Source organism: Echiichthys vipera (genome assembly GCF_963691815.1).
Source record: "Echiichthys vipera genome assembly, chromosome: 1".
Classification (NCBI taxonomy): domain Eukaryota; kingdom Metazoa; phylum Chordata; class Actinopteri; order Perciformes; family Trachinidae; genus Echiichthys; species Echiichthys vipera.
The window spans coordinates 16,762,727-16,785,488 of NC_139826.1; the positions used below are offsets into that span (position 1 = coordinate 16,762,727).

Sequence of the window (22,762 nt, forward strand, 5' to 3'; positions counted from 1 at the left end):
GTGTCAAAAACCACATTTCCGCAGATTATAGCTCCTCCAGACTACTGCTGTGATACAGATTAAGTTCTGTAGGGAGTCCTGGTGGCTCTAGCCAAGGCACATACAATAACATGATCGTCCTGGGTTTGGGAACTTTTTTAACTTTTTGAAATATCTAATAAAGCTTCATCATGTGGTTCATGAATAGCAATGTTTTAATAATGCTGCAATCAGACAATGACTGTACAAATGAAGGTGGTTGTTATAACTGTCTGATGGCCACAGTGTGTACACAACGCATTTTCACAGAAACTGTCTCTTTATAGTTATACCACTATAAATAATGTCCCAGGACGATACTTTAACTTAAAATTTTGATTAGATTGCTGTAATTTAAATATCAAATGTCTTTATCATTCTGTATTGACACTAAAAGTTTAATAGAACAGTTGGAAAAAAAAATCATAAAATGCACTCAAGAAGATGATGACTGTAGTGACCTGCAACACATTCACAGTTTGCTGCTTCAGTGCTACAGTCACTTGAGCTCCTGGAAAGCAAATGCAAAAAATATCTGCATGCATAAACACATGAAAGACTGTATGTGCACATGCATGTAGAAAATGTGTGCATGTTCACACATACAGTATGCACCATGCGTGTATTTGTTCACCAGTGTCATCGATTGTTGATCTTTGGAACTAAATAAGTGGCCTCTTATTGACTAAGACATGGTGGGAAATTAAATATGAAAACAAAATCCTAAAACACATTTACACACATTGTTTTTAATCCTGGAGTCCGTGCATTATTTGGTAACCAAAAAAAGAAGCAAAAAATGCTTGATTTGGGCTTCATTTATAAAAAGAATTTTCAACACTTATGAGTAAAAAAGCTGCCATTATCAGAATCAAAAGTAATTTAAAAGGAAGTTACTGCAAAGAAATAGTCCAGCACATACCCCCTGTGAAACAGCCAATTTACATTTTTGCACTCAGTTTATTTGGATACATCAAGTCAAGTCAAGTCAAGAGATCTTTATTGTCCCCGGAGAGCAATTTGCAGTACAGTCAGCAGCAAAAACAACAGTAAAATGCACAATAATGACACATACGATGACAAAGAGCTAATAACTAAAAGAGATGGAATACACAACGACATGAGGATAGATTAGATAGGTAAATAGGTTAGAAACAGGTTAGAAACCACGGAGCACACGGGAGCTGCTGCTGCATGTCAGCGTGCGCAATGAACCATCTTTGTGCACGCTGTGAAAACAAATACCTCTTGGGACAATAAAGACTATCTATCTCTGGCATACCATGTGTGACACTTGACTTTACATATGAAGAAGAATTACTTTATTAATCCCGCAAGGGGATTTCAATTTTATATACAGTATACACATATTTTAGTGTGTCCACAAAATCAACGTCCTATTCACTGAAATCAAGACTGAACCAAACTGAATAGGACCATGTGTAAATTCTATTTCTGGATGAAGTTTCTAATAAATGAGAATATATTTTAGGTTATTGCCAGATTAAAAATAAATAAAAAATCCTCATCCATTCAACGATATTAACTATCATGTGAATACTGAGAGGGGATGGTGTGTGTGACCTGGAAATACGGGTTTTGACTGATTTAAAAGATCTTCCTGCTCCTTTCATTGACTGTGAAAAGTAAATCTGCTTTTCAATTTCACCATCAATGAAGCGTTGCAATGAAATATGCAATGTAATCACAGCTGAAATGCAAGCTGACTGTAATTGTTTCCAAGGCTGAGGCAAACAAAAGGCACTTTTCACAGCGCAGTGATTTGTTAATAATGAATAGCAAATTACCGTCTTTGCTCTTCATCAAATGGTCGCTGACAGCAGATGAGCGTATGGTGTTGAAAGTAAATGGGATCTGTCACAGAGCATCAGCAGAGAGAAGATACAGCTAGACCTAGCTGGATTCAGTAGAACAGACAGACACACGGACTGAAATACATGGGCTGAAACTTTGAGAAAAACAGAGAATCTTTTTGTTTAATTAACCCTGAGTCATTTTAAGGCAAGAAGTTGGATAAGAGTCCTCTCTGCACAGTCAGCTCTGGGTATCCTTTCACACACACAATATGTGAGGGGAGAGGCCTATTATTCCCACTGGCAGCTGATCTCGGTCTCAGCAGGCGTGTTAGGACATCAATAAGGTGAGACGTATTTACAGTGCCTTCTGAGTTTTCTGCAGATCATTGTCACCAAGCTGAGGCTGGTTTTGGGTCTGAGGCTCCACAGAATACTGACTCTGGGGTCAGTTTTGACATGTCCACGAATATGCACTTTCTCATTATTGCATATGGGGAAATACGCTTTTATTACATGTCCTGATGCAAGCACATAAAGATGAGACAGAGGGCTCAGTGGACATTTGTGTTGTCATTAAGAAATTTCTGTATATTGTGTATAAATCCATATCTTTGTGTATTAGGAGCCAGTTTCACAAAGATAGACATTAAATTAGATCTAACGGCTAGTCAGACTTTAAATAAAGTCTAAAATTATCCGAGTAACATGGATCTTAGTCCAGAGTTAGCCTGGGGGCATTGTGGCTAGTGTTTTAGGCTTCAAATAGTCTAAAATGTTGAGACTAATCTAGTAGCAAAATTACTGTAAGAGATTTTAAACTCTATATTAGTTATATCTTGAACTAAACACTGAATTAATTGTCCATCCACTGTAAATAAGAGACAATATTTCTCTATCATCAAATAGGTTGTGTGTATAAATCATGTTGTACATGTCCTGAAAATCACATTTGCTTATGTGGCACTAAAAAAAATGCCCGTTTGACATCCATGTAAAATATGATCTGATGTTAGCTCAAACTATTAAGTTTACTGTTTATATGGTTAGTTATGCTAGCTGTGGGCAGAATGAGTCACACATGCTCAATCTGATGCTACAGCTTTTAAAATGAATAAAGATTTTCTGTAAAATTAGAAAATAGTACTTTTCTCCACCTCTACACCTTCTCTCATTAAAATGAAGTTGGTATGTCTTTTACATCTCAACGGGTCAACAGTATTGTTAAAGGATCTAAATCTTAAGCGGCCCTATTGTTTTGTACAAAAACATAAAATGTGTCTTTTTTTTCCCTTTTACAACCAAGCAAACTCTAATCTCTGAGGAAGACTGCAATAAGGGGTTGAAATGTCTGTGGAGATTTTAAAACATGAAGTGTTTATTTTTGTCTTAGTATAATTAAATTAAAGTATAATTACTTAAAGTGCACATATAGAATGTAAATAAAAATCATTTAGCATCCTTTCACATTATTATCAATTTAACACAGATGACACACAATTAAAGGATGTTGCAGATAAACCCTAGATTAAGCCTAGATGCAGTAAGATAAAAGGGGATCAGCCCCAGGCAGCAGAAACCTACAGAGTAGGGAGGGTTATTTCAACAGGAACTGGATACTCATTGGAGGAACCATGTGACCAGGGGTGGAGAACTCAACTCGTGCAGCAGCAGTGAACGAATCAGAGCGTGTCTGGGAGTGATGGGCGGTTCAAAGCCTGGACCAGGGACCGCCTCAGCAATATTCTTAACCAATCACAACTAGCAAGTGAACTTTATTGCTGTATAAACACTTTTTATTTGGGGTCCTCTGGGCTCTTTATGGATCATATTGGTTGCAGTCACAGCTTAGGCTGACTGCTTAGGGTGACTGTGATTTCTGTAGCCAGAGAGAGGCCTTGGCAAAGCCAAAAATCCTTTGCTGTTTTTATAATAAACCTTTTATACCTTAAGAAGTAGTTTGGCTTTCCTTAAGAAAAAAGAACACCACATATGAAAAAAAAGCAACTACTGTTTCTCAATTTCAGATTTTGTTCTATTTGATTTTGACGTACTTTCATTTTCCTTTCAACACTTTTTAGTATACAATAAGCATAATTTATCCTTCATGCCCCCCTGCTGGTAGTCAGAAATGTACCTCTGTTGTATTTCTATTCCCTAATTCAAGGTTATGGAAAGAGGCAACGACACCAATCAAAGATGGCGGTGCTTTTGGGGTATGATGTATGCGCAATTAACTGGAGCTGTGCAGTTCTCTTTCTATGATAGAGCACCACCTATTGAGCATCATGGCAATTGCAGACCAGATTTGCATTTACTGCCCATGTGTCATACGCCCAAAGCACCGCCATCTTTGATTGGTGACTTAGTCTCTTTATACTAGTCTTGCCCCAATCCAAGTTTCAAAGGACAGTAGTTTAATTATATTCTGTTCCCAAGTGAAATTAGTTGATGTGAAGTAAAACCTGGCTTCATTCATCAAACTACTCAAGGAAAGATGGAGTCACTGACAGGAAACGCAGCTGAGGTCAGAAAAGTCTGATTAAAGCACTCATAGTAATGGATCAAAATGGTATGTGTAACAATAAATGTGTAAATCTGACTGGAAACATGCTGTCTGTATGCTGCAACTCTTCACTCCAATGTGCCCCTTTCAACAGCAGACATGAATGCTGACCAAATAAATCTAGACAATTGGCACTGTAAATTTTATTATCTAAACTGTCCAAAACAAATGAAGAAAATCAGGAAATAATCGCTCTAGCTAAGAATGTTCATCACAAAACGAATACACATTATCATGCCAAGGTCAATCACTCTACACAGAGAAGACCTGTCATCAACTCCATCTCCCTCGTCTTCCGTCTGTGCCCTCCTTCGTCTTTCTCATGCGTGTGAATCTGTGTCCCCATTTGTGTACTTATTGTATTGCAGTCCCAAAAGCTGCCATCATGCCACATTTGCTCACTAAATGTCCAACCTGTCCTGAGACTTTCCCTGACCTGCAGTACAGCCAGGCCACACAAGACTAAAGACTGTCTTGTCAGTATAATACAAGAGACTATTTGTCAGGGGATGAAGCAGAGAGGAGGACCCAAACGCAGGAACAAAGAAAATACTTAAAGAAATAACTAATACTCAAAAACTAAACAGGCACAAGGAACAAACAGGAAAACTGACAATGAACTGGCAAGGAAGAAAAGGGGACCAGGGTACATAAAGACAAGACTAATCACAGACAAGACACAGCTGTGATCAACACAGGTGGAACAATTAAGGGAGACAATCACAGACAGGAAGTGAAACGAGACAGGGCACAAGAGGAGAGAACTACAAAATAAAACAGGAAACAAACCACATGAGAAAATAAACTAGGATGCTAACACTATTGGTGTAAACTGAGAAGAGAACAGGCTAGGAGCCCTGTGGGACACCTAAAGAAACATATTTTGATAGAAGTGTTTTCAATGTAATAATTTGAATGTGAAAATTAATGTTTTATGGTAAGAAAGTGATTTGCAGCGATGGGAATTGTGGCTTCAACAAGTCATCTTCACACCATGTATTTGTTGTGATCAGTCACTAAACCAGGTGCATTTACTAATTGGCTCATCTCCCTGGCTGTAGAGCTGTGCTGATTGCACTCAGCCACACTTCCCATCTCTGGTGAATAGGGCTATATTGTTAGGAATGCCCCAGGAAACAGCATGGGAGCGGGATGTGTTGCATTTGACTGCACGTGTAAATATCTGTGCCCGACAAGAAATAAACCTGGTTTTGATATTCTCAGGAACTGAGAATTAAACATGTTCAAGTTAGTCTGGTATTTGTTTATGAGGCCAGATGGTCAAAATTTGCATTCAAACACAGCGCTTCTTTAAAAGCACTTTACCATTGCCCTTGGATCATTTAATGGTCAGATCTGCCATTACACAACAGTGACAGATGATACATGTTTCCCTTCTCAGAAGAGACCATCTGTAATACAGTAAACTGTGAATCCTCCAAAACAGGCTGGATGTTTGCAGTTGTCTTGTGTCTAGTGATAGTGAAGAGTAAATATTTGCAGCAGCTTTAGTCAGGAATAGATGAGGAAAATGTTGAAAATACATTTAAAGATGTACAGATGTGCTGTAAGAATCTTAGAGTGACCTTTTTTATGGCTTTTAAGTAATCATGATGTGGATTTGATCCAATAACAAGATGAAGTCTGGTTTGTGATCAGGACAATGCTGGTCTGGTGGAGAGGTGGTAGTTACAAGAGAACCAAAGTCAGTCTTTACCCGTGTTGTACCGTGATCAAGCTGAGCAGCAGTGTGACACAGGGGCCCTGTGTCATCATCTCTCTGTCCCTACTGAGTAAACATCATTCAGCACTGAGGGCAGATAAACTTAGTGTCCAAAAATAACTATAAATTTGCACAGCTGATGTTGACAGGGCTGCCCTCTGAAACTGTGTGTATCATTCTGAGAAATTGGCAACTTCTTCTTGGCCTTTGGTTGCCGTTAGTGGCAGCAACTTTTTAGCATGGATAAAATTCACACCCCAATATATATATGTATATATATATATATATATATATAAGTTAGTATTATAAAGTGGACATCATTAATAATTAAATATTGCTGATCCAGTCAGAACAAGACACACTGCACGTTGATGCTTTTGCTTGCGTGTTCAGAGGCATCTGTTTTAGAACAACGGTGAAGCAAATGAAGTCGTTGGCTGCAGAAAACAACTTAAAGAAAATAATTTTGCTCAGTTTCTGTAATAAGGCTTGATGTCAAATTTTCATTATTAAGCTAAAGTATAACTACATGGTATCTTAATTACTGAAAATACAAGGTGCGCCCTGAAAGCAATCATTTTCAGTGTTGTGAGGAAGAGGCTCTCTCATCAGCATCCTCAGCAAACTTTAAATCTTTCAATACAAAAGTCAGCTTGTAGCGAAACATAAATAAGGCAGCAGATGCCATCAACTAGGGCAAGCACGACTTCAGTGCTGAAACAAAAATAAATACAATTAACTTCCACATTAAATTGTTTTCAAAAACCTTTTTTTTTAATCTATTTGATAGATTTTTATCAAATAAACCACTAAAATGCACATACTTCTTGAGGCAGTTATTCAGTTTGATGACAGCACTCCAGAAAAAGGAAGTTAAGTTGTTTTGATGACATTCACCAGATATTTGTACATGTATTGTATAAATGTTTTTTTTTATTATTCCAGCTCTATAAATGCTTAAAGTATAAATGTATATATTAAGTATATGTAAATATATATATATATGTAAAAATATTATATATAAAATATAAAGTAATAAAGTTTGGTTTTAATTTTCACTTTCTTACTCTTAGCATGCCTTCTATGCAAAAGTCCTGCACTACAAAGCAAATTACAGCATAAAATGGACTCACACGTCAAAACATGTATTTTATTCATTTATCTTAAAAAATTAAAATAAAGTGCTTTTTATGTACAATATAATAAAAACAACAGTCACAATCTCAATGATACAAAAAATACAGTTCACAATGTTATTTGTACACAACAAATAAAAAAAGGAAATCATGCAGGCAAGACCACATTTGTCTAATAGTTATTCAGTCAACTAAGCTTATGTTGTTCAGTATGCTGAGGCAAAGCTGTCGCTGTGTCTCGTGGCTGAGCCGATACAGAGGATTTGGAGCTGTGCTTGCATCTTACTGCACTACTACATTGAGCAGCACAAATGATGAATGACTTCTATTGTGTCGTTTCTTTGTAGTACAACCGTTTGAACAAAATCCTAAAGAGATGTTGCAAAGAATTGCCTACTTAAGCCGTTTTAGGAATAATAAATGGTGCAGATGTTCTACAAAATATGTTATAGTTGGCTACATTCATGTCCAGTACAGTATGTTGCATTACTGAGGAGCCACTCAAAATAGAGCACCAATCGCCATGGTATTATCTGCTTTTTAATGAAAAGCGCGTCGTTAATAAATATCCATTTGGAATGATGTGTTTTATTTCAAGTGTTATTCTTAAATACAGACTTCAGAATCACTTCTGAGAACTGCAGGATGGTACAAGATTTTGAGCAGCTCCCAGTCTTAGAGTTTTCAGGTAAAGGAGTTAATGGTGGCTTGGGTGAATCTGTAAATCTACTGTTGACCCGTGTTGTGTTGTGGAGTTAAGTGTGCCAACGGAGGGCTACAACCACGCCATTCACCACATCGGTTGGTGAGGTCACTGCTGGGGAGTGTACAATGTGGCACGTGGCTAAAGGCAGAAAAAGCTTGACATCTAAAGGCATTTTGAAATTAAGTTTTGAGGTTATCCACCAAGCATGTGAAAGCAGGGTATTCAGCCTCCAGAGAAGCATCATGTAGATTACAACATCTATTTTAGGAGTGGTGGCAAACTATGCTCTGCACCAAGGCTTTTAGAGTCTGATTTATTATTGTTATGAATCTGTTGGCAAATGTTATACACTTGTTTATTTGGTTAGTCTCAGCAAACAAGATTACCGAATAGGTAGCCTTTTTGGGAAATACGCTTATTTGTTATCATGCCATGAGTAAGTTGAGAGGATCGACCCTACTTATGTCTGAATGGTGAATGTGAAGCTATAGCTACAAACCACTTAGCCTTGCACAAAGACTAGAAACAAGAGGAAACAGCTTGTCTGATTGCGTCCAAAGCTAACAAAAAGTTTACTAATAAAATAAACTTTTCTTCTTTTTTTTTTTTAAACTACATACAAAACCCACAATGTAAAAATGACATTGTGGTTTCATCAAGCAGCAATCCGCGGTGCAGAAAAATCAAGCTAACGCACAACAAGTGCCAAAAACTGTAGTTCTTTGAATGGCCACTTGAGGCTGGCTCCAAAAGCAAGTCAATCTCCACAAACCCCCATGTCAAAGTCTCAAAACTTTAGATCAGAGATAAACATTCCTGGTACAAAAACCGATTTGGGTCTTCTAGCTTATTTCCACATTCATGACAGCTGTACAGAGGGTGAATTTTCATATAACTGACCTGTTTAAACTATATTAAGGCTTAAAATACTGCACAATTAGGGTGTGGCTGCTGAGATTGGTGCAGAGCATAGACTTTGGGCTTCCTGCCTCAGTTCCACCCTCGGAGGCGGAGTCAGGCACTGCTCAGATGGCGACAGCTGGAGCCACCCACCTGAGCTCTATTTTGGCTCATAGTGACCTATGAGTGATGTCACAGAGACAAGTCCATAATTCAAACAGCCTATGCGTGTTATAGGGAGTTACTGCAGTTTTGTTAACCCTTTTTCCCTGCCAGTCTTTACGCTAAGCTAATTTAAGATGAGCTAATATAAACTAAGCTAAGCTCAGCGGCTGCTGGTGGTAGCTTCATATTCAAGAGTGACATCAGTCACTCAGCAAGAAAGTGAATAAGCATATTTCCTGTAATATCAAACTACCCTTTCAATTCAGTTTGGCATGCAAAATAAACAGACACTCCTCCTGCTTTAACATGCTTGATAAAAAACCAGCCCAGGTGCTGATTAAACAGCATGGTGAGAAATGTGCACTGTTCTGTGCAAGATTTGAAATGTATGCTGAAGTCGGCAGTAAAGCGCTATGAAAACAAAATATCAGCAGTGTTCACTCTCTAGCTTAAAGACTATCTCTACAACACATCTTGCACAAGGTCCCTTGAAAAACACACAATATTAAGCACAGATACTGTATATACACAACAAAAAGTAAAGAAAAAAAGGAAACACTGACCACTGTTGCGCAGTATGCTGTGCAATTACTTTGTCAACTTGTATCAGTTACATAGAATTTTGTCATCTGCTTAGTGTTGTAAATAGCAAATTATTCGGTATGATACTGGGATATACAGTATACTGTAGGCTTATTTATCAATACACTGAATTGGTGATGAATTCTAAGACATGTGGTGCCAAACTGCCCCTATGGCCATGTAAATGTTTCTCATTCAGATTTACACAACACGTTCAACTTCCTACATCTTTGGGAAAATCTGCTTGTTAAGTCTCAGAAGTTGAAGAAATGTGGGTGCAAGTGTGTTCGTAATGGCTGCTCTGGTCCCTGTCATAACTGATTTCTCAGAATCATGTTGCCCAGCAGCCACGTCTTCTGTCTCTCAGTAGTTGCATTTCTTAGATTTTACTGACATGTGCAAACCTGTTAGTATTCAAGACCCTGATTACTTGTGCTTTCACATTAACGTCACAATGACATCTTGACTGAGTGTGGGGAACGCCATGTATGTAAGAAATGTAACCTGGTGGCTGGGGGGTTATATTGAGCTAATACAGCGCTCCTTGCAACTGCATCAGTACATAGTGCAGCTGCAGCGCGGACGAGATAACATGAAATATTATTATCTCTCGACTACAGTGACAGTAATTAATGTTTTTTTCATTTTTGATTTATTAGCGCTTAAATTAACCAAACAGTTTGTTTTGTTAACACACATCAAACTCAATAGTCTCAAACTACTCAATACTGAAGGCAGATGGCCCCTTTAAGGGTAGCTGAATGTAAACTGGAATATTTTCTTACCCAACAACCACAAGACGAGTTTTTACATGGAGTAATCTCCACGCTATATCCTTTGGCCCCAGTTTAAATTTTACATCAAAGTCAATTATTTTTGCCCAACACAGTCTGAGAAACTCAATGAGCTAACAGTCTTAGAGAAATTAGCAACCTTGCACTTCACATTTGTTTATTATTAGTGCCACTTTACTTTTGTCAAACCCACCTCTGGGTCCGTCAACATGTGCTCTTCGACAGTGATCGATGGGAATGGTCATAACAGAATGGCACTATTGCATTTAGATAAGACAAACGAGTGTTTTTTTTGGCACAGTGCACATGATGATTTCAGTGCAGCCCTGAAGATGGTAGAGGTGTTAGACGTCCTCTTTTTTTCTTGGCTCTGTGCTTGTAATGTCAGGTCTCTTTTTCATAGTTGCTTCAAAAACAGGGTCATCTGTGTCTCAGTCGATTTCTGAGCTCATCATGGTACCTGCAGGTCAATACTGAAGGACAGGGCTGTCCCATATGAGTAGAAATGTAGAGCAACAGGTTCCCTAAGTTTCCCGTGGTGCAATGATGTGTAAATGAAACCTTTGAACAACAACAACATACATTCAGGAGGTAAAAGTCAGTATTTAGGCTCTGGAGCATACTTTTTGATCATCTTTCCAACAACTTGTGGTGTCTCCTCTCAGTTCGCCTTATCTTTCATCATCAATATCCTCATTTATTTCAATGTGCCTCCATAATGTGTGGATTATAATGAATATGCAATACATGTATTATATCCTCCTGAACCTGAACTCTTGGTCGCCATGGAGCTGTAGCTTGGTTTTAATGTGCATTATAACAGAAGTGTGGCCTCAGAGGCAGCCGTCTTCTGCAGAGTATGTGGAAGGTAACTCATACTCAAATAGGGCTGGGAATCCTAGCAATATTCCTCATTTATTGTCTGTATTATATCACGTGATGGACATTAACTAGACATTTATTGTTGGATCTTGCATACTGAGAGAGATATTGTGATAAATATTGATATTGGACGAAGTTCTTCTGTTTGTTGTGGTATTTTTTGTTTCTCATATTGCCCAGGCATATACTCACACACATTCGTGGCCATGAAAATGACTCAAACAAAGACTGCGTTATAACTATTCTGAGCAGCTGCCATGGTTGAAACCAAAGTGTTGTGCTGCCTCCTCTTCCCGCAGTGTACAGCGCACCAGATCAACCTCTGGCTTCGGAGTGGAAATGGTTAAACAATATGACCTCCGCACTGATCACAGAACAAAAGATGACTGAAATAAAAGATGTGCTGCGATGTAGAGGGATGTCAGGGTCTCCTCTCCTTTGCTCGATGGCCTGTATCCTTCACGGAAATACAGGGCGGCATCTTTTTAGCGAATTCTGTGCTCTCATACGATAGAGTCTTTGATCTCTGAGCCAAGCCTCACTCTGGGCCGAGGGCAGGTCGGGGAGTATTCCACGTGACTCTCCTTCAAGTTAAGCGGCCGCCTGTCGGATGACTCCGAGAAGCTCTTGCTGTTGTCTGGTGAGGACTCGTGGGTGGGCGTGCTGCAGATGTAGTTGTCATTTAACGTCTGGTAGCCCTTGTGATCAGAAGTGGAAACAGGGATGGTGTTACCGTTTAGTGGTAAGCTCTCAGCGGGCTTTCCCACAATCCTCGGCTTCTTCTGTTGCATGTTAGGGCACTCTCCCTGCTTCAGCATGGACTTCATATGATCTCGGTTCCTGTAGATGACGAACAGGGAGAACACCACGAGGGAGAATGCCAGCAGTGCGCACACCACTATCAGTTCGTTCCAGTAGGTCTTCATGTGGACCTGCTCAGAGCGAGACTCCCCGGGCAGGATGATGGTCTCCTCTCGCTCAATGTGCGGTGTGCGCGAGTGACCAATCAGAGTGGTGCTTTCCTGGCGGGGCTCGGCCCTCACACAGTAGTTGGCTAACAGTTGACGGAAACCCTCCTCCTCTGACCAGCACTCATACGTCTCTATCCTGTCGGCCTGCGCCACCACTACCAGGTTCCCCTCCGGAGTAGCGTAGAGGAACTGGCTGGCACTGTCACTGTAACGCCACCTCCTCTGTGCCAGGTTGGACCGCAGTTTACAGGGCAGGACTCTGAATGTGTTGGCTGGGACGGTAATGAGCCGGCATTGGGAGCCACCTATTTATCAATAATAGCATATGGAGAAAGCATGACTTAGAAATAGTTCAACATTTTGAGAAGATTGATAACACTCTCGGGTCTGTCCATTAAATATGAAGCTGGAGCTAAGAGACCGTTAGCTTAGCTTAGCATAAAGACTGGAAACTGGGGGGAAAAGTTTCCAGTCAAAACACAACCACAAAAGCTGCCTACCAGCACTTAATATGTACAAAAAACCACTGGCTGTAGCTTCATATTTAAAGGACACATATGAGAGTTATATTGATCTTCTCATCTACTGTAATTCCTGCCAAGGAAGAAATTTCTTCCCTCTTCCCGTCACTTATAAGTATATTTACAGCATCTTTATCCCTGCATATTAAACAATTTTGAATATAATTTACATGAATTCTTATAAACAGAACTGCTCGGTTTTATCAGTGGTGGTCATACATATCTGCAACATGTGATCGATTCTGCTCTGACTCCTCTGTGTCCATGTTGTTGTGATGTCTGTTAGGTGGCAACACTTTGATTACAGACCACAGACATAGTAAAACACACTCACAAGAAGCTGCTGGTCTGGCAGATCTGGTGCTGGGAAACGTCCTGTTGCAAATCGCTGATGTATCGGCCTCCTCCACATCCTGCTGCCAGTGACTGAGACAAAACATACCAAACAAAACAACAGGGTGAGGGTTAGCAGCTGTAATGAGAGGAACCTTGTATGGATGCACTCATTTAACTCCCTCGAAGTCTGTCATTGTAATGCCTGAGTATAGCTTCATCGGCATGACTAAGAAGATGATCTTTTTTGAAAAGCTTGTTGTTCAAGGATATGACAGCATTTTATTGGTTTGTTTGGGTGCATGTTGACATCTAACACAGCAAGAACATTTATCGACACATATTAAGGAACATAAAAAGAAAAATCTATTAAAAATACCTCATACAACCCCACTTCAGGGGTTGTATGAGGTAGTTATCCATATTCAGTGTATAACCTACAGCAGATGGAGGTCGGCAAGCCCCCAGTTTGGAGAAGCATGCAGGACAGACATGGAAGCTAAGCAATGTACTGCTGTGGACAGGTGCACCTTGCTATACAGACAGCCCTGTTTAAGTTAAAGTGGGGGGAACTGAAACCGTTTTATGCTCTTGTCAAAGTCACCAGACTCCTTTGACAAAAACAATAATCTTGCTGGTCTACTACTGCCTTGATTGGTTAATTTATGTGTCATTATGTGACTTTGTTTTTTTAAAGGGTTGAGAACTAACAAAGCTAACAAACTAACCCATCGAGGCAACAGTAGACCAGCAACTCCTGAGTTATGTGAGGTAAAACAAATTATCTTCAGTTAATGTGTAAGGACTCTTATCATGCTACTGCAGAGGTTTGGTGTTATTTTGAGCAGTATTATTGGTTAAAAAAAAGACATTTAAATGCCTTCACCGTGCTGCCCCCAGCTAATCAATGTCGCATTTGGCTGTGCCAGTGACTGTCCGGGATATCTCTGTTAAAGTTGTTACATGAAAAAAATTGTCTCGATGGCTTATTTGATGAGTGTATTTTTTCCTGAAAAAGACCCAGAGATGATTTTACGCCGGAATTTCATTTTAAGCTGCTGCGGCCATCCTCAGCAGTATATTCCTCAGCTTCCGTGTCTGTCCTCTAGCCTGCTTCTCCAAACTGGGACCGCCATCTACTGTAGGTAAAACACTGACTTTGGATAAGTACCTCGCACAACCCCATTTAAAGTATTCTAAACTACCTCCCTTTAAGGTGGCTTTATCAAAAAATGCAGCCAGTGACCCAAGGTGGATGAACAAATTAAAAGTGAATGTTTAGGAATAGCAGGAATTTGAGGCTGTGTGTGTGCAATATCCCACCTGTCGGGCGGAGCCATCCTCACATCCCGACACAGCCGTCCGGTCCAGGCGCAGTACGGATCTCTCGACAACACACACTCGCCACAGCTCAGGTAGTTGGAGCAGTTAGCCACAGGAACCTCCACCAGCCCAGAGTTGGACGACACAAACAACAGACCCTGCAGAAGAGAGAGAACATGTGTGAGTCTGTGTGATACAAATTCCTCATCATGAGGGAGAAAGGGCTGAAGAGAACGTCTGCTTTTGGTTACTCATTTCTGATTTCAGAAAGGGAAGCCATGCTAAAACAATTACTTAACACAAACAGATGAATACAACCTAAACAAAGTTCTAACTCTGTCCAGCTGTTCTCTTAGTTGATGCCAGCAGAGCAATTTGATTGTCAAAAACACATGGCAACAAGAGGCTGCTACAGAAATTTTTATTCTTCCCTTAGCATTTTCATATCTTTCCAAGCAGTATCTATCACTGTGTAGAAGTACCATTATCCAGAAATGCATTTTCACCATGAATGTGACGTTGTTACTGACGTATACTTCACCCATGTGTTCCCAAAAGTGCTGTCTACACTACAGCAGACCCTCTTACCTTCCAGTATATTAGATAGACATCATGTGGATTATGTCTGCCTTTCATATCCCTATTTGGAGCTAAGAATATACTCACAAAAAGTATCTTGGACTTTATTAGAGTTACATAATCTAAGATAAGATTACTGTTTGGCTGCTTTGGCCCGGGGAGAAGCCATTATGTAATAGAGAGAGACAGGTAATGAAATTTAGTTATAGGGAAAATGCCAGAGAGGATCAGAAACTCTGTTCCAGACAGCGCTATAACTTAGAGGAAAACTCAGTGGAACAGCCCCTGTGGAAAGAAAGCGTCCGGAGCCAGCTTGTGCTCCGGTAACTCTAGCTCCTCTAGATTGTTATTGTTATTACTTGAAAATGAATTTGACTATGAAAATAGTAAACATAACATTAAATATAAACTGACACAAACCTTTATGGCAGTAATGATTATAACATGATTTACCCTCTGAGGATCAAGTTCGATGTGTTGCACAGGCTGAGGCTCAGGAAACAGAATCATCTCCTCTATGATGTGCATCTTATCGTTGGCATTGATAGCCTTATGGAGCTTTCCATCATCTGGAAGACACATGGGATGAGAGGAAGTGACTAATACTGAAGGCAGGGAGACAGTTTGTGGGCAATAGAAGCAAATAGTTTATGCATGCGTTGGAATTGTATTTTTCCCTTTAAAAGGTCCCATATCATGCTCATTTTCAGGTTAATACTTGTATTTAGGGCTTCTACTGGAACATGTGTACGTGCTTCAATGTTCAAAAAACACATTGTTTTTTCTAATATAACTACTACTACTTACTACTACTACTTTTTAGTTTTTCCAATATGGGACCTTTAAAGATTCATGGAAAGAACAACAAATAAAAAAATAATTAGCTTTTGTTGTGTACTCAGTTGTACCTGTTCCGATGAAGAGCACATCGTAGGCCCTCTCCATGCCTTGGATCTTGTGCACGGCGATCTGTGTGTAGCGCACACTGCGTTTCAGCAGCAGGGGAGCGCTGCGGATCACACTGTCCATCAGGAAATGGTCCTTGACAAAGTTGAGCACTTTGTCAGGCATGTGCAAGGATGACTGGATACCCATTTGCCTGGCATGGTTGGTCACGCACTGTGGGGAGTACATTGAAAATGAAAAATGAATCTCTGCTTATTCAAGTTGACCGGGAAATAGTAACAACAACAGGGTATTATATTGGCCTGTATTTAGCTTTACTTATGAAGTGCATTAAGTTTACAAGGCTTTTACAGAGGTTTTAACCAAAATACATAATAATATCTACTAGTTTTAAGCTTTTAGGCATTTGTTTTGCACCAGATATGTATGCAGAGTTTAGCAGAACATTAACAAGACAGCACTTTTGGAAAATAAAAGGAGAACATCTGCTTTGCATCAAACTCACTTGAACACCCCCCTACAAAAACACCAATACTTACAACTAGGATAGTTTTATTGGGGACTGTATGCATTGTAAGTGTTATAACAAAATAGATATTTGTGATAGTAAAACACTAACAACATTGTTATTTTGTATCCATTACTGTATTTGCACAGTCTGAACAAAATCAAGTTGAATTATTTTCTCTCACAGGATATTTCCTGCAGCACTCACCGCTCCGGGCCGTGGTTCTGGCACTGGGTGGTTGTAGGTGTACCACTGCTGTGTCTCCCTGTTGACCTCTCTGTAGCGCCCGCTGAAAGCTTTTTCCACCTGTGCCATGGTGAAAGCGCACACCGCTGAGCTGCCTGATGCTCCTTTATACCTGTGAACAAATTTTAAAAAATGTATGCAATACCCCTGCTTGAATGCATGTTACAACAAATATTTTTTTTACCTAATCCATCCTTTGTGTATTCTTTGTCACTTTATTCCTAAAAGTGAAGCAACAACTTCTGTCTGGAGAACAGCTGAGTGGGCACTTCAATTATTTCCATATTAAAACCTTTGTTGTGTTAATACATTAATTAGACATTAGGGTTCCATGAGCCTGTGTTAGTGTTTAAGCTCATTACAGCTCATCTAAATTCAGAGGAGCCAAGTAAAAAAAAAGGCAACTTGCCAAGTTTGAGTGTAGATATCAAATAAAAACCAGCTCTTGATGGTGTGTGTGAGCTGTGTCAATTCATGTGTCAGCGCGTTTATGCATAAACATAAGCATGAATCAGATTCCTGTAAAAATGCCTGTATATCACTGCTCAGTGATCAGAACAAACCCATCCTTGAATAATCTTGAATCCATTTGTTTTCTTACCACTGGGAGGTGAAGACGCCATAGAAGATGGTGCTCTCCCAGCTGTCTCCCATGGGCTTCAGGACAAACATGTCCTGGATGATGTTGAAGGGGAAGCCATCATCAGGGAGGGAACACAGGAGCTGGGCCTTCAGGAAGGTCGTCCATTTCTTCTGTAGCACCCGTTCACCGCCTTTATCCCCCTGCAAAAAGTATGTTATAGCATTAAACAGAAGACTGTCTCATTTAACCATCATTTATCCACACCTGGTTTACAGTTAACATGTCCATGGACCCAAAAGGGTGAAGGAATTAGACACAACACCCCGCTGATGAAGTGAGTCCATCCCTAATTCCTCCTTACTGTTGCACTTAAGTGTCATTAGAGCAGACATGAACAGTAATTATCTAAAGAATATTAGAAGAAACAAATTTAAACCTGGGCTATTTCTTAACTTTAAGATCCCATCCAGACAAAATCATAGACTGTGTAAAAAACATGGTCGTAGTCTCCTTGACGTCACCCAATTTTCTTTTTTTTTGGTACCAGGCTGTAAACATTAAACAGTATATTTCTGCTGTAAAGTTGGGCTTTTTTCCCCACATTTGTTTTATTGAAATTCGCAGATGATCAAAGAAAAAAAAGTACAACAGTTATACAGTGTGTCAATGCATCCGCCTCAAAGTTAAGAAAGAGGAACCAAAACAAAAAAACCCCAACATAAATCCCAATATCCTTCCCAACAACCCATGTCAGACACAGTAACCAACTAAGTAACTGAACAACATAAGTAAATAACTAGGGTACAATGAAACCAAATGGAGTCAGAACTATAGCTAATAGCAAAAATAGATAAGGTTATTCAAGAAAAAGAAAAGGAGGAAAAATAAAAAAATAAATACATTAATTAATAAATATAAAATAAAAAAACGGATGGTGGTGGTGGTGGGCGTAATCTCTTCTTCCATCACTAGGACTCCTCAGCATCATCAGGAGTAACAGCAAGACTGTTACTAATAAAAGTCAGCAAGTTTTGTGGAATGCTGTCAAAGATCCCCTCTGTGAAAACCTTAACTTCTCTAACCTTAGATATTGTAAAATTTCACATATCCAACTGTTATGAGTTGGTGGAGAAACATGTTTCCATTTAAGGAGAATGTTAGGTCTGGCGAGCAGGGTGGTAAAGACCACGACACGTTGCATAGTAATGGGAAGATCTCTGGAGGGAGGGAGCCCAAAAAGATCTAAGTTGTGCATTTTAACATGGGGGTCTACGATGATTGACTCTGTCTTGAAGCCAGACTCAAGTGGCCAGTTGATGATCTGCACTCTAACTGTTATTGTGACTTACACTCTACAAATAGTAATACACTACAAAAAAGCAATTCTCAATTATTTTGCAAATAGTTCTGCTGTTCTGCTGAACACAAGACTGGAGACCTACTTCCACTCTTAGAGGATGTGCACTGGAGGTTTTAAGTTGCATCCTGGACCACGACTGGCTTCCAAACTATATGTGATGTCACAAAATTATGACCGTTCGTTGATCATTAACTTATAACTAAGTTGGGCACAGAGAAACTTTCCTCCTTCAGCAGATGACCTTCAAAACACTTCTAGTGTCTAACTGTGCTGCTTGTACATCATTATTCACAGAGAAGCTCAAACATCCAAGATAAGTAACAATAAGCAAAACCCATTATTGGATGGAGGGAGACTTTAAATATAATATTAAATATTTCAAAGTTCGAAAAGATCTGTAGCTGCAGTCCCTCCTCTCTGCTTTAGAGGGCGATGTTGCAGTCAAGTGAGGGAATCTGAAAGTGCTTACGCTGACAGTAATCACCTTTTTTAAAGGAAAATAAACTGGACAAATAATCACAACCAACCAGGATCTTAATGTTCTGATGCATTTCCAAGTATTCAATTCATTTCCTGTGGTACATTTACCCTAAACTACAAAGGATGTTTTAACAATAAAATGTGGGAAAGGAAAAAAGCTCACATGCCTTAGCACAAAATATCGGTTGTTCTTTGAAGGAGAGGAGATGGTGAAATGGAAAACAAACAATGGTTAGTTATTAATTACAGCTTTGAAATCGACATCAGTGGTTCATTCCTCACTTCTGGGCTACAGAAGACGCATTCACTCCTCATGAGCTGTCAGTAAATATTCAGAACAGTTATCAGACAACTTTGCTGGGACTAGCAATTATCAAAAGAGCTTGTAAACACACACCTAAAGAAACTCCTCCAGAACACAGCAAGCAAGCTGGAAAATGCAGGAGGATAAGGAGGAGGAGGAGGAAAATGACCAAAACAAGTCGTCTCGCCCAATCTCAAGACAGTTTTGCTGCCTCAGATCCAAACTATCCCATCAGCACGGCCTACAAAACTCTCAACAACTCAAACAGCACAAGGAGTGAATCGGCCTTGAGGAGATAATAAAATGCACTGCTAGAACTACCCCCATTTCCTCCTCTATGTGCTTTTACACACAAACAATCACGTTGCTCAACGGTGAGGTGAAGCCTTGTGGGACAGATGCACGGCCAGGGAGCCAATTACCAGGCTGTGGTAGTAGCCTGTCCATAATGAGGCGACCACATTCCTGCTCTCTCAGCTGTCCACTGCCGTTGTTGCTATGCTTCGCTGCGCAGCTTGTACTCTCAATCGCATCGACCACACCCCCCGATGGCTGCCCTCCAAAAATATACTCACTCTTCTTTTGTGCTGTATTACACAGCTCGCTCAAATTTAATCTGGACTTCACATTTCAGATTCCTCACGTTTGTCTACCCAAAGTACATGAATAAGAAGTAAAGAAAACGGTGCCACACAGTGTTCATAATCTGCCTGCTCTCCACAGTTCCTCGGTGTGCACACCTGAATAAACAAAAGAAAAAGGGAGTGGAAGAAGGGAGGGGGACAGATAGGAAAGAGGGGGAGAAAAAACAACTTCGGAAGCAGAATTACTTGGCAAACCCAAGTAAAATAGTAGTTATACCAGCATGAACAAACTGAAAAGGCTTTTATATAGCGAACCTTACGAGAAAAATGTCCTCTTTAAAAAAGGTAGCAAAACAAACAAGCAAGAAAAAAGAACCAAAACATCCAAAATATTTCAGCTGTCAAAATAAAACAGCCGATTTGGCCTTGGCCATGTACACAGAGGAAAAAGGGAGTGCATGCTTTCTGTCAGTCTGCAAAATGTGTAGTAGATACTGGACCCGCTAACAGGGAGGGGCCTTCATACCTCGCCGTTACCTAACTTTAATCTGAGTTCAGCACTTTCTGCTCTCTGAAGAAGTACACAGGGTGTGTGTTCAGATGTGAGACACTATTCTGAGAAAAAAAAAAAGACATTGTGAGAGGTGGACAGGTGCATGCCAGTGCTTGTGAAGATAGTTAGTGAAGTTTGGCCCGCTTACCAACAAGATCAGCAGTGGCACAAAGCTCATGGAGGCAAATATGTTACTTTAAAACCCTTGGAGCCTAATTGCAGCAATTTGTGTCTCCTTCTCTGAGTCTTAACTCAAATCTAAGTGTATATACATGATACGCATATTTTTAAGATTCAGTGTTTCTTACACTTTCCAAGGCTGTCATTATCTCTGATGCCCATCACGCATACATGTCCATAAATCAGCTTAGAGATCATGAAAAGATGCCCCTTATAACCGCAGAATTTGCCTGAGAATCATCATTTTTTAAAGTTTCTTTATTTCTAAAAAGTAATTCAATGATCATTTTCTGTACATCTATGAACATATTGTAAACATAAACTGCTGATAATTTGGCACAGTTATAATGGTACCAATTTGCCAAAATGGAAACCAAGTAGGTTTGCACATACAATGATTTTGACTGATTTTGATGTGGTGCATAACAATAAACCGTAGCCCACAGCATAACTTACAGAATCCATTGCAACATTGTAGTTCCTGTAAAAATCCCCCAAAGCATTATGGGAACTGTAGTCATGAGGTGGGGGTGGGGTTGGAGCGTGAAAAAAATTTGCACAAAATTACTTGTCAGTAGGTGGAATTCCTATGCATCATCTCAATCCACAGATTTGTTAATGTTCGTCTTCATTAAATTGGGAGATAAACCAACTGCATCCCTACTGTACTGCCACAGAGCAGCATCTGAAAAGATGTTAGTCAGGAAAAAGATGGCTGCTGCATTCCAGAGAAATAAAGGCGCTTTATAGAGCAGAGAAAGCCATTCCTCTGTCTCTATTGCACAGTTAATGTGCAGCAAGTTGCCACAGTCTAGGGGCCTTTCTGTCAATGATTTCCATCTATAGAACAGTGGAGGTGCTCCACCGGGTGGGAGAGGTGTCGCAGCACCAAGTGCCAGAGCCTAGCAGGACTAAGTCATTAAGACGTCACTTAAGATTACATGCTGTCCCCACGATTACTCACATTACTGCCTCCATGAACAAGAGGCATCAGCGAGGGAGGGATGCTGAGTGCATGTATATCAGGGAGCTATTTCATTGATCTGATGACCGGTGAAAAAGGGATAAAGTCTGACGTCAATTATTCGGGGCGATCGTCCAAACTAAACTCTCGAAGAGAAAGAAGAGGGGTACGGTGTCAGCAGTTAAAATGATGCGAGCGAACTCTGCAGCTGCTACAGTGTGCATACTTTGCCTGCATTGAAACACAGGCCATATAGCAGAGTGAAAAAAAGCATTTCATATTGCAGCGAAGCACCCTTGAATACTAATAATGCCTGCAAAGCTCAAAGCGCTGGTGGAGAAAAGCAAAGAGCTGGAGGGATGGACAAGTGCAGCTGACATTGTGAAGGAGATGGCAGGAGAGGGGGAGATGACATTGCAGAGGAAAAGGGAGGGAGGGCAGCGTGGTGAGGAGGAGAGGACGATTCAGGCGAGGGGAAACCAAATCTGTCGAGAACATGTTTGCACAGTCAAACATATAACGCTTTAGTGCACCAGGGACTTATTCGCATTACATCTCCACAGGCACGATGTACAGTGAAATGTGACCAAACATGCTGTGACATGGGAGTGTCCCTCCTTGTTTTGAGGTGATTGTATCAGGATTAAGGAGAGGAAGCTTGAGGCCCAGCTTGCACGGCCGTCTTGTGCAATGAGCTCACCCCAACCCCAGGTGTCTTACCTTACACACGCGAGCAATCCTCGACACAATGGTGTTGTCAAAGAAGTCGAATTCTTTCCCTGCCTCGCTAAAGAAGAAGTAAATCTTGTCGTCGTCTCCCACGGGGTTGCCTATTGGCTGACTCTCCTCGATGTAAGCTGACCCGACAAAGACGGGATCTGTTAAAAATAGAAAAAACACAAAGGAATCTTGTGGTTAGATACCTCAATCATCACTATTTTTTCATCACTTTTGTATCGTCGCAAATTTGGAAAGAAGTCACAGGGCTGGGGAAACTGTTTTGAAGTGCATGTGCTCTGGCTGACAGGACCGAGAGCGCCCGTCTTTGCTCTCCGTCTGCATGCATTAGCAACTGTGCCTC

The 22,762-nt window shown here is 40.2% G+C and overlaps 1 protein-coding gene across 2 annotated transcripts in view; it reads right to left on the reverse strand.

The window, feature by feature from the left end:
- Nucleotides 1-7,311: 7,311 nt before the first annotated feature.
- Nucleotides 7,312-22,762, reverse strand: part of LOC310946143 (semaphorin-4B-like) — a 62,071-nt gene continuing 46,620 nt past the window's right edge. For both annotated transcript variants that reach the window (XM_083912501.1, XM_083912500.1), the window contains exons 8-15: nt 22,402-22,559; nt 17,275-17,456; nt 16,635-16,785; nt 15,922-16,132; nt 15,467-15,582; nt 14,435-14,592; nt 13,113-13,204; nt 7,312-12,562 (exon numbers count right to left, since the gene is read on the reverse strand). In XM_083912501.1, coding sequence (XP_083768627.1) covers nt 11,790-12,562; nt 13,113-13,204; nt 14,435-14,592; nt 15,467-15,582; nt 15,922-16,132; nt 16,635-16,785; nt 17,275-17,456; nt 22,402-22,559 — 1,841 coding nt within the window. In that variant the 3' untranslated portion in view covers nt 7,312-11,789. The remainder of the gene's footprint in view (nt 12,563-13,112; nt 13,205-14,434; nt 14,593-15,466; nt 15,583-15,921; nt 16,133-16,634; nt 16,786-17,274; nt 17,457-22,401; nt 22,560-22,762) is intronic.